General features: G+C 38.9%; 1 protein-coding gene across 10 annotated transcripts in view; it reads right to left on the reverse strand.

Moving 5' to 3' along the window:
* LOC124606955 (liprin-beta-1) overlaps positions 1–12,768 on the reverse strand; it is a 931,859-nt gene that overhangs the window by 45,179 nt on the left and 873,912 nt on the right. For 9 of the 10 annotated variants that reach the window (XM_047139091.1, XM_047139092.1, XM_047139089.1 and 6 more), the window contains 3 exons: positions 12,096–12,264; positions 6,657–6,865; positions 4,557–4,679 (listed from right to left, as the gene is read on the reverse strand). In XM_047139091.1, the coding sequence (XP_046995047.1) occupies positions 4,557–4,679; positions 6,657–6,865; positions 12,096–12,264 (501 nt within the window). The remainder of the gene's footprint in view (positions 1–4,556; positions 4,680–6,656; positions 6,866–12,095; positions 12,265–12,768) is intronic. The other variant, XM_047139086.1, reaches the window with a different exon arrangement.

Here is a 12,768-nt window from a genome sequence, read left to right on the forward strand (position 1 = left end):
TAAATACTGACAAAAAATGAGAAAATTACACGAGTTGAAGATTTACCAATACACTAGTCAATTGTTTGCCACCACATGCTGGTGGTTGGGCAGTTTGGTGCCTTGTTCTCAGACACATGAAGTAAATATTCAGTGTACTGTTGAACAGTCATCTCTTGTAATTTTGTTGGTGTCTGTCAATACTGTAGGTAACAACAACCTCTTCTCTGAAAATATCACAGTAGCCAAAACTGGGCTATAGTGGAAAATAAACAATAATACTCAAGTTGATGACAGAAATGTCACATTTTAGAAACTTTGTACAACTATGGTACCCGCTCGGAGAAAGTAACTACCAAGTTGTTCCCCTCCTTCATTTTCATGTTTTATCCCCCCTCCTCCTTGTTTTTATTTTTAACCTCCTCCCCACTGAGATCTTTTAGATATAAACACTTTGAAGAGACTACTTCTTCCTCGTGTATAATATTAACATTCAAGCCTTGATGCTTTCCTGACTTGCTATGTTGGTAGTGTGAATGCCTGAAAGCATGGGAAAACTACAGTAGAAATACACTGTCTGACAAAAATGAAGTACTCAGATACCACGGACAGAAGTCAATGTAACTTCATACATGCACACACCATTGGTGGATATGTAAATATTATAGAGTTGCAATTCTCTGTACAGGTAGAATGGCTCCTCAGAGCGCATTAGTGCTGTTCGTGTTTCATGCTATTACCAGGGCTGGTAGGTATATACGGAGTGAGGACAGCATCACACGTTGAATGATCACTGTGACGGACATGGAGATGTTGCGTACTCACGTGAGACAGCATAATCAGCACATGACTGAGTTTGAAAGAGGCATCATTGTGGATCTCCACTTGACTGGCTGGCCGAATCACACAATATCCAGATTTATGGAACATTTGGATGTGACAGTAGCCCGATGCTGGACTGCACGAGACCATGAGGACAAGCATACTCATCGTCAAGATTCCGGTTGCCCACGTCTGACAACCGTACTGTGAATCAAACACACTGTCACCACTTCAGATCTCTGCCTACCATCTGAGAACAAATAATGGACTCCCTGCAACATTCTGTGTCATTCAGCAGCATTGGTCAGAGACCAGCAGCAGCTAAACTAGGGAATAACCATCCTATTTGTAGGCTGCCATTAACACCAAAACTCAAACAGCTGCATTTGCAGTTACGCCGGACGGCTGATCAGTTTCAACACACTGTGTTCAGCGATTAATCATGGTTATGCACTGCCCCAGATGACCATTGTCTGTGAATGTAGTGGATAGGTTCCACTCTTCCAATAATTTGGAGAGGCACAATGGTGTTTCTTCTGGTGTCATGGTGACTTCAGATCACAGCTGGTAGTGATTGATGTTACTCTTGATAGAAGAGCAGGACACATCACAGTCACCCTACCTCTCATGCAAATTATCATGGCACTTGTCTTCAACAGGACAGTGCTTCTCCACATGTGGCACGTGTGTTTTTGTACTGTCTTTGCGATGTTGGGGTACTCCCGTGGCCAACAAGATCCCCAAATCTGCCACAGATAGAACATATGTGAAAACATCTCAGACAACTCTATCACAGTGCCAGTATCTGGGATATCAAGGACCTGTAACAATAGTTTGTGAGTCAACTTGCCTCAGGAGAGGATACAATGACTTTACAACACTCTTTCCAACAGAACAGTTTATGCATCCAGGTCAGAGTGCCTGCAGTGTCATACTGATAACAGGTGTCATACTGCCAATTTCATTATAAATTTGATTCTATTTTGTTATCACTGAAATAACATCTGAGACAGTCTCAATCTGTGAAATTTCATATCATTTTCTCGTCCTTTTCTGCGTCAGACAGTGTATTCCCTGACAACATACATCTCTACTGTATAGTTTAATGACAATGGCATCCTCTTGGGTAAGATATTCCTCAGATAAAATAGTCTACCATTAGAGTATCTGAGCAGGGACTAGTCTGAAGAATGCCTTCATCAGGAAACCCAAACTGGTATTCTATGGGCCAGAGTGTGGGATGTTAGACCCCTTAATCAGGTGGGTAGGTTAGAAAATTTAAAAAAGGGAGCTGGGCAGGTTTGAAGTTACATATAATGGGAATTAATGAAGTACAGTAGCAGCAAGAATAGTTCTGGTCAGTCCAGAACAGGCTATCAATACAAAATCATATAGGGACAACAGAGGAGTAGGCCTAACAGTGAATAAGAAAATGGGAATGCAGCATGAACAGTATGGTGAACACATTATTGTACACAAGGTAAACAAGAAGCCAACAACCATCACAAGAGTGAAAGTCTATATACCAACTAGCTCTGCAAATGATGAAGAATGTATGATAGGGTAAGGAAAGTTATTCAGACACTTAAAAGCAGATGAAAATGTAAATGTGATGGATGACTGAAATTCAGTAGCAGGGAAAGGAATAGAAGGAAAGGAAATAGGAGAACCCGAACTGTGGGAAAAGAATGAAAGAGGGAGTTGCCAGTCAGAATTCTGCACAGAACGTAATTTAATCATCATTTCCACTTGGTTTCAGAATGACAAGAGGAGGTTATAAACATGTAAAAGCCCTGCAGACACAGTAAAGTTTCAGATTGATTACATAATGTAAGACAGAGAATTTGAAACCAGATTTTAAACTGTAAGACATTTCCAGTGGCAGATGTGGACTCTGACCTTAAATATGTTGTAATTCTGTCAGAGACAGTGTAGGACTTACAAGAGCAGTTGAACAGAATGTATAGAATGTTGAAAAGAGATTATATGATGAAAATCAACAAAAGTATAACATGGGTAAAGGAATGGAGCCACGTTAAATCATGTAATGTTGAGGGAATTCAATTAGGAAATGAGACATTAATACGAGGGCTATCCACAAAGTACATTACGTTTTAGAATTAAAAATAAATAAAGTATTGGAATTTTTTTTATTATATACAGATGAAAGCCACACTTAAATACTACTTTTCTACATAGTTGCCATTCAAATTAAGGCACTTATCATAGCGATGGACGAGCTTGGAAATTCCTTCGTCGTAAAATTCGGCCGCCTGCGCCTTCAACCACGTGGTTAATCAGTAACCCAGCAGAAATACGATTTTTGTGGATTTCCTGGAAAGAGGCACTACAATAAACTCTCCATTGCCAAACTCTGCACAACCTCAGAAGAGCAATACAAAAAAAGCGCAGGGGAAAGTTGGGCTCAAAGATCTTGCTGATTCACAACAACACCCGGGCCCACACGGCAAATGCCACTCGTGAAGTTCTCGAATCTTTTAAGTGGGAGTTGCTTCCTCATCCGCCGTACAGTCCCGACCTGGCACCGAGCGACTTCCACTTATTCCCAGCAATGAAGAAGTGGTTGGCTATGCAGCGTTTTGATGACGACGCGCAGCTTCAAGAAGAGGTAACCACATGGTTGAAGGTGCAGGCGGCCGAATTTTACAACGAAGGAATTTCCAAGCTTGTCCATCGCTACGATAAGTGCCTTAATTTAAATGGCAACTATGTAGAATAGTAGTATAGAAGTGTGGCTTTCATCTGTATATAATAAAAAAAAATTCCAATACTTTATTCATTTTTAATTCCAAAACGTAATGTACTTTGTGGATAGCCCTCGTAGTAATAGATGAATTTTGCTGTTTGGGCAGCAAAGTAACTGGTTATGGCTGAAGTAGAGTGGATATAAAATGCAGAGTGGCTATGGCAAGAAAAGCATATCCAAAAAAGAGGACTTTGTTACACTTGATACAAATTTAAGTTTCAAAAATATTTTCTGAAGGTATCTGTCTGGAATGTAACTAGTATAGAACAGAAATGAGAACAATAAGTCATTCATACAAGAATAGATTTTCCAATGTATTACTACAGAAGATTAGATGGCTAGAGAGAATAACAAATAAGAAGGTACTCAACTGAAAAAGAAAGTAATTTATGACACAATGTGATGAATAGAAAGTACCAGTTAATAGGACCCATCCTGAGGTATCAAGGAAAAGTCCATTCGGTAATGGAGGGAAGTGTGGAGGATAAAAATTGTAGAGAATGACCTAGGCATGAATACAGTAGACATAAGTGGGTTCACAATGATGGACCTTAACACTGCCCAACCATCCACATATTTAGCAACTTTCAGACATAATATAAAAAATTTAAATTTAAAAAATGAGCAGAATAATTTCATGGACCCCTTAAGCCAACAGAACCATCAACGAGTAGCCCCATGAATTTTTTCAGCAAAATTAGTCATTTGCTATGGAACTGATAACATTACAACAATTTCTATATTTTATTATTTTGCCACTGAAGTAACACTAATTAAATTCTTCATATTTTTAGATTTTTTACAACATAATTGACTTTGTATTGAGTCGTCCTCATTCAAGAGAAGCTCTTCTGCATAAACCTAACAAAAACATAATTGTCATTTAAATTAGAAACATTTATCCAAAAAGAAAATCTGCTTTATTGTTACAGATAATGCTTAATGGACACGTTTAGTTAGTAACTGTTAGTATTGTTAGAAAACTTACAGCTCCATCACCATGGGATGCTTCACCTTGCTTGGCAGAATCCATTGGGCACACCAAATCTCCAAAGTCAAGTTCTGATTTTGACTTCTTGCGTTTCAGAGTGAATTGGCTTTTCTTGGCAAGCTGAAATACACAACAATATCATGTGATGAAATCAAACATACCATCAAACACAAATTGTCATTATTAAGTGTAATGTAATATAAATAAGAAAACAGGCCACAACTGTCCCAATAGATGAGATGCTGAACATCGGATATGCACATAGAAATTGTGGAAAATACTTAGCTTTTGGTAATGCTGCTGTCTGACAGAAGGAGAATGCTACAGCTTGCAAGAGCAAGCTGACAGATAGGCATGCTGGCAGGAACACAGAGAAGAAAAATGGGTAGTACTTGGGGAAGGGTACAGAGTAGGAGACGGCATAGGAGATGGAGAAAGGCTGCAAGTAAGGAAGGAAGATTAAGGTTTAACGGCCTGTTGACAATGAGGTCATTGGAGACAGGGCACAAACCCAGATTGGGTAAGAATAGGGAAAGCAATCGACTGCATCCATTCAAAAAACCATCCCAGGTAAAGAGCTGTTATTGAGTAAAATAGAAAAGAAAAACGGCGAAGTGAGTGCCTGGAGTAAGTTGAGTGGTGTGGGTGACCAACAGGAGAGAAAATAAATGGGAGATTGTGAGTACACACATTGAGACTAGGAAGGGATGGGGGAGGAGGTGAAGGTTTACTTTAATGCAGTACACTTTACACGGAGAGATCCCACATGTGTAACTTGGAATCATTTGTGTTGGTGGGGAAAATACAAATGGCCTGAGTTATGAAGAAGTCGTTGAAGTCAATTACATTGTGTTGGGGAGCATCCTCTAAAATAAGGTTGTTCAGCTGGCCTTATATCAACGGTCACACCGCACGTTCGTGCAAGTGGACAATCGATTAGTGCTCTTACCCATGTGAAATAATGCACAGTGATTGTGGAAAAGTTGATATATGATGTAGCTGCTTTCACATGTGATTATGCCTTTGACGGAGTAAGAAATATCAGTGAAATGGTTAGATTCTACACTTACATCTCCATAAGTACTCTGCAACCAATTGAAATGCACCACTAAGGGTACCTCCCAGAGCATCATGTCTGTACTTACTACAATCTTGTCTTTACAGCTCTGGCAGTAGTGATGTGTAGGGGGCTGTAGAATGTGTTCCTCACATTATACTGAGTTTTGAAACTTTGGCAGTAAACTTTTGTGGGATAATTTGCATCCATATTCATTCCTCGTATCTGTATCTCAATATGATGAGAAACCATGTCAGTCTGTAACCACCTTTTTACTTTTTTAAAAGTGTGTTTCAATTCTATGAGTAGCTTATCTTATTTCAAAACTTGCCTTAATCTGTGAAAAAAGTACACAACAAACAATCTGACAACAATTTTTGATTACATATGCTCTGTAATTCTACATTATTTTGCCTAATAAGAAATTTTGACAGATATGGCAAAAGATGGAGATAAACAACTACAAAAATCTTGGAAATGCATGTAAATACATTTGATGCCTTGCTATAAAAACAAACCATTTGAAATATTTTGTAACTTTTCCTATTGTATACTATTTGAACATCTTTTCTTTACCATTTACTTATCTCAACTGCAAATTTTGAAACCTGGATGTCTTTCCCAATTCGTATTCATAGAGTTTCAGTTGTTCTCATTTTTTAAGTTGCTGTATAATCTTTTGCTGTTGGAGATAGGATAAAGCCACGGAAATACATCAATAATGAGAGCCTTATATAATGAACTGAAAAGAAGATAAAACCCAGAAAATTTCTCAAGTCAGTAACTGCGTGATCAAGAAAGAATTATAATATTTTCAATAAAATCTTTCTGGTGCATCATTATGTCGTTAAGTCAATGTTTCGCTCACTGCTACAAATGGCCTTCGTCAGGGTCGTGAAAAGCCACATGTAACAGAAGCCAAGACACTGTCATAAAAGGCAACATGACAATGTGGTCATACACCTGGATACATTTTATTGAAGATGGTAATGGCCACAGAAGCCAACAATCACATACATATAATATTTATTTAACCTCACCTTAACTTTGGTTGTAGCTGAAAGTGGGACATAACCAAGGGTCGCCTCAGCTTCCCTCTTCTCTTGTATACAATCACGCCCCAGCAGTTCTTTGAAATGCGTGTTGAGGTGTCGTCGTAGCAATGTTTTGCTTGGTGGAATGGACAGTAAGCTCGCCAGCAGTTCAGCTGTGAAGCGTGGCTCATGGACCATTAGGCCACCATGGACACCTATGGAGAAATTGAATTTCACTTGCATACAACAGTTATTATTTACTCACTAACACACTAAGAAAGATAGGTCATCTAGAAAGATGAATCAGTAGCGACACAGACATACGCTTAATCTTTAGTTGTTGGTTTTTGGTTTTGTAGAGCTTGAGTAACACAGATTGATGATATGATCTCAAGAATACAAGGTGTTTGTGAGGTTGAATCTTCAGTCAATGTTCTCCTTTCCACTTAAAGTTTAGAGAGGTATGAATAACATGTATGTGAAGATGAGAGTCTTGCAGTCATAAGAAATAGCTGCTGCACTGGAGACACTACACTCCTGTCACGAACATGAATGGAATAATTTGGTTTATCACATGGCTGAAGAAATATCAGACATTTTACTGACAATCAGCACTACAGTTGAGTGCAGCACAGCCAAGATGCATTAAATTAGCACATTTGATCATTGCTGCAGCGTACGTGCCCTATTCAGGGGATTCACTATCTTTCAGTTTGAATTGCACTGGATTTTCACTTTCCACCACATCAAGTGTGTTTCAAGACTGACTTGTTTGTCCACCACTCCTGTTCATCATCACATTGCATGATGTGTTGAAACAGTCAAACAAAGTATCCAGTTACCAATCCTTAGGATTTTTTTGAAGATGCAAGCTTTGGGGTGAGACAGAAGTGGTGGTACAAACGAACTAAATCATCAGCAAGAAGAATTAATGAATTTGGACATTTGAAGAGAGCTGAATCACAGTCACAAAGATTGGGGGGAAAGGCCTTTTGATGAAACACTGTACCTAAATCTACAATAGTTATCACAATTAAAATGTATAAATAACTATAGAGCAATATACCTAAAAACAAAGATGATGTGACTTACCAAACGAAAGCGCTGGCACGTCGATAGACAACACAAACACAAACATACACACAAAATTCAAGCTTTCGCAACAAACTGTTGCCTCATCAGGAAAGAGGGAAGGAGAGGGAAAGACGAAAGGATGTGGGTTTTAAGGGAGAGGGTAAGGAGTCATTCCAATCCCGGGAGTGGAAAGACTTACCTTAGGGGGAAAAAAGGACAGGTATACCCTCGCACACACCCTCATATCCATCCACACATACACAGACACAAGCTGCTTGTGTCTGTGTATGTGTGGATGGATATGAGGGTGTGTGCGAGGGTATACCTGTCCTTTTTTCCCCCTAAGGTAAGTCTTTCCACTCCCGGGATTGGAATGACTCCTTATCCTCTCCCTTAAAACCCATATCCTTTCGTCTTTCCCTCTCCTTCCCTCTTTCCTGATGAGGCAACAGTTTGTTGCGAAAGCTTGAATTTTGTGTGTATGTTTGTGTTTGTGTGTCTATCGACGTGCCAGCGCTTTCGTTTGGTAAGTCACATCATCTTTGGTTTTAGGTATATTTTTCCCATGTGGAATGTTTCCCTCTATTAACTATAGAGCAAATTTTATAGCAAACTTTAAGCTGCTCAGTGGAATCTGTTAGTAGAAATAGAGACTTCCCATGAAATCGAAAAGATGACTCCAGTACAGAGTGAATCGCTGTGGTTTTTTTCCTTTAAAAAAATTCAGAACAATATGGAGAATTACATAAAAACGGAATGTGATGGGGACAGCAACATATAATGCCTGACAAAAAACTGTGATGCACCCAGGAGATGACATGGTCATGTGTCAATGTAACTTTGTACGTGTACACATCATCAGCAGGTATGTAAATGATTACGAGTTGCAGTTCTCTGTGACAGGTATAACAGCCCAAGTTACACTGACATCTGGCCATGTTTTCTTGGGTGCTTCACTTTTTTTGTCAGGCATTATATGTTGTTGTCTCTATCACATTCTGTTTCTATGTAATTCTCCTTAATAGTTTCAATTTCTTAAATAATAATAAATCACACATAATGATGAAGTTTGACTATCTTCACACCGCACATCCTAACTAAAATTCAGTTGCTTAGCAGTTTTACTAAAACTGAATGTTCTCCTAATTTAGTAAATCTCTTTTGATGTGGAACATGCTATCAAGTGGGGCTGTCGGTGCCAGCAAAGTCAACCTGCTGCTGCAACATCTGATATCAACCATTTTGACATGCTGGGAAGCCTCTACTTCCACTAAGAGATTCCAGTGGGCAGCTTAGAATTTTACTAGAAAATTTACTCCATAGTTATACATACAGTTTAACTGTGATAGTTATTGTAAATTTGGGCACAATGTTTCATCAAGAGGCCTTTTCTCTTAGTCTTTCTTGATCGTGAGTCAGCTGACCAAACCTAGATACTGAACTGTGTTTTCATAGGTCCACACAAGAAATGATTTAGTCATACAACGATTACCTGCATTTAGGGTGAACTCAATGCTGCCTGTTTAGTAAGTCGTTCCACACAAGCAAACGGAAGACATGTACGAATCTATACGTGTAGCACCACCCACTTCCAGCAAGTATGCCTCTAACAGGGAAGTTGTCATCACAGATCGGTCACACGAAATTCTGCGTTGGGGCATATAAGGCCACCCAGCAGCTGGCTCACTCACAGTATTTTCTTTGTTGGTTTCTACAGTAGAACCTCACTAATTCATCCCCTATGGGACTGGGAGCATGGTATCGACACAAAAAAGATAGGATTATCAGAGGAACATGCATCACAATACAGTACAGTACAACTTTTAATGTTCAGCTGGAAATACTGTCTGAAGTATTGATCCATATTAAGACAGTAACAAAATGAAAAGAAAAATCTGTATCTTACAGTAATATAATTTTACTGTAAGTGAAAGTCTGACATGTGTAAATACTTTATCACTATACTGCATTGACACACAACCGATTTGCATTTAACACTTTAAAACATGGGAAATCACAAGGTATAAAAAAAGTCTTCTGGTCTTAAAAAGTCTGTAATGTCCTTTTGCTTGGTAGATGAGAACTTTGATTTTACCGCTATATTCTGCCATTTCCTAATCCACAAAATGTCTATTGGGGTAGACCTAGAGCTTTGTCCAATGTACTGAAGGGCTATATTAAATGCATTTTCAGGATCTGTAAGTGATACTCGAGCTGTAGGTTCATTGTCTTCGTCATCTTTCTCATTCTCATTGGTTGTTCGAGTTACAATGTCAATGAGTTGGTCATCAATTAATTATGTTCCTGCTGTGTAGTAACATCAGCTGCATCGATTCACTCACTCATGTCTCTGGGCTTAATGTCCACTTGTAAAGAAAGCATCACATGTTTGTGTTTAGCTGGTGCCATAATTTAGTTTTACACATTTTAACAAATAAGAAGAAAACCGTCACTAATTTAGAAAAAAATGTGTGCACAATAATTCTTATTGACTGAGTTAGAAATAAGTTACTTCATACTAAAAGTAACCAAACTATCACACCTAGCAACGGACAACTATCACACCTAGCAATGGACAACTATCTACTGACCCACTTCGTACATGATAGCCATTGACAAGTATAGTCCTGACTGTAGCAGTGGCCTGCTTAGGTAAACAAACATTGGAAATGGGATGGTCAAACTAATTGGGGTGTCGGACTACGTGAGGTTGGATTAGCGAAGTACTACTATTATCCAACTAAGCCTCTAAAGAAAATTACGATCACCACTGCTATTTACCTGCCCTGTTTCACAGTTGGGTTTGGATAATTACTGCCATACTTTCCAATTTTCTGGATGATGGGCCAATTATCTACACTCCATGAGCTGGTATAACATTTCCATTTATTGCTTCTATTTGCTGAGATGGTGATTTTCAGCACCGTAAGACTGACTTGGAACAGTGCTTAATATTATGATTTCAATACCTGTGCACAATGTGATAGTTGTGCTTGGCCTTAACATCAATTTCAGTTGGGAACTATTATTGTTTGTTTTTGTGGAGTACTATACAATTTAATCTGTTGTTACAGAATGCTAATTTTGATTTCAATAAACGTTTGTTGGCTATACGGTACAAGTTACAACAGCACGGTTCTGCAAAACACAAATATATAAATAACGTATTAAATAAAATTAAAAAGGAAAGACAAGCCAATTTCTACGCAGCCTCACACATATAAGAAATGTGATACAATAGGAATATAACACATGATTGGCCCCAAAGTTTCACGTGTGAGTGTTTGTTTTTCTGAGGCATGAAGAGGGGTCACTAGCAGCTCAAAAGGAGGCAGCCAGTTTACTGGTTAGGAATGTGGGAGGGAGTACTGGCAGATGCCCTGAGTCACATCCCTAGTCTATGCATCAGCGACACTGCCTCCCTTACTCCTAGCCAGTAAATTGGCTGCCTCCCTCTGACCCGCTAGCTACCCACTCCCAAACCCATGACTTACCTGCTACCTCTCTCCCTCCCTCAACCCACTGCACCCCATACAACCTCTACTCCACCCTCTTCCAACTGCTGAGCTGCAGTCCTGGCATTGTGCATCCAGCTGGCACTAGGTAGGGGCACAAGTGTGTGTGTGTGTGTGTGTGTGTACTCCGACTTGAGAAAGGAATCATTCTGAAAGCTAAGAAGTTTTCTTTCCTTTTTGTGTGAGTCTCTCAATGACTCAAAACTTTTGCTTTTTGGTGGGTGCCCTTCTTACTCCTACGATAATACAGCACTACAGTATTCAAACTAACCTTTACATCAATGACATCTTTACCTTATTAGCAGCTTCGACTTCTGACAACGTAATTTAAAAGGAAACTGGAAGATGAACCTCTGCTCTGTGAGACTGAAGAATCTGTGCGTTTTTTGCTAACGTCTTTTCAATTTTGAAAAGGGAGGAAATTAATCACTCATTCATTGTCACTATCAGAGTTGGTGTTTTTCCAGTTACGACAAAGGAATATCAGCTATGACCTTGGACACTGAAACATGTCAGCTGGTCACTGAAACATCTCAGCACTGTCCTGTTATGATCCCTCTCAGTATGAAGCCGGCTTTCTGGAACTGATAGAAATTTATAACAAATGAACACTGTAATCTCTCCCCATGTTGTATACAATAAGACATTCAAGACGTACCTACTATGGAAGTACGAACTTTAGCTTTTTAGAGGAGCTGTCTTCCTTCTTAACTCTAAAGCAACTAATAAAATAGAAATTAGAAATTTTTTAGGGCAAGAAAGAAATAAACAATATTAAAGTTACTGCAAAATGGTCGCTTACAAATGGAATTCTCCATTAATGAAACTCTGCTTAGATTCTCTGTATCTACAGTACCTGAACCACGTAAGTTAGGGGCATATTCAGCCAAATCAACAGCACGTAACCACTCCATGACACGATGATTTGTCCATAGAGCAACTTCTTGTGGTGTTGGTTGACTGCTTTCATCTGGCAATGATCTTCTTTTGAGGCAATCAGGCTCAAAGTTATGATCTCTTAGAACCTGAAAACAACAACATTATTACAAAATTAATAAAGGATAATTTAATGTTTCAAAGAGTGTTACATCCTAGGAACAGTAACAAATAACTGATGGATGCATTGGACAATTAAAAATTCATTACTTACAAATGATGTAAAAATATTAAGGACAGTGGATTAGTAGGTTAAAAAGTAAAATAACAGCAACTGTATTATAGGATGAAGGTTCGTACAATGGAGGAAAGAGTGAAAACTACTAACAATATCTAGGATTGTTATCTCTCATCTTTCACCTCTGGCAATGTTTCTTTATGTGAAAAATGCCAAGCTACACCATGGTTCAGAGTTCATCTTAAATTGTAGGTCCCCATATCATAGGCTGGGTAAAACGGTTTAAAGGACAGAGGAAGACAATGGCATAACATCTCTGATAGGACCTATAGTACATAATGATTGGCAAATGTGCCCTCTAAGATGTGGCTCAAGAACACTATGAACTGTTGATCAGTGGAGGACAGGATGAATC

Source organism: Schistocerca americana, chromosome 3 (genome assembly GCF_021461395.2).
Source record: "Schistocerca americana isolate TAMUIC-IGC-003095 chromosome 3, iqSchAmer2.1, whole genome shotgun sequence".
NCBI lineage: Eukaryota > Metazoa > Arthropoda > Insecta > Orthoptera > Acrididae > Schistocerca > Schistocerca americana.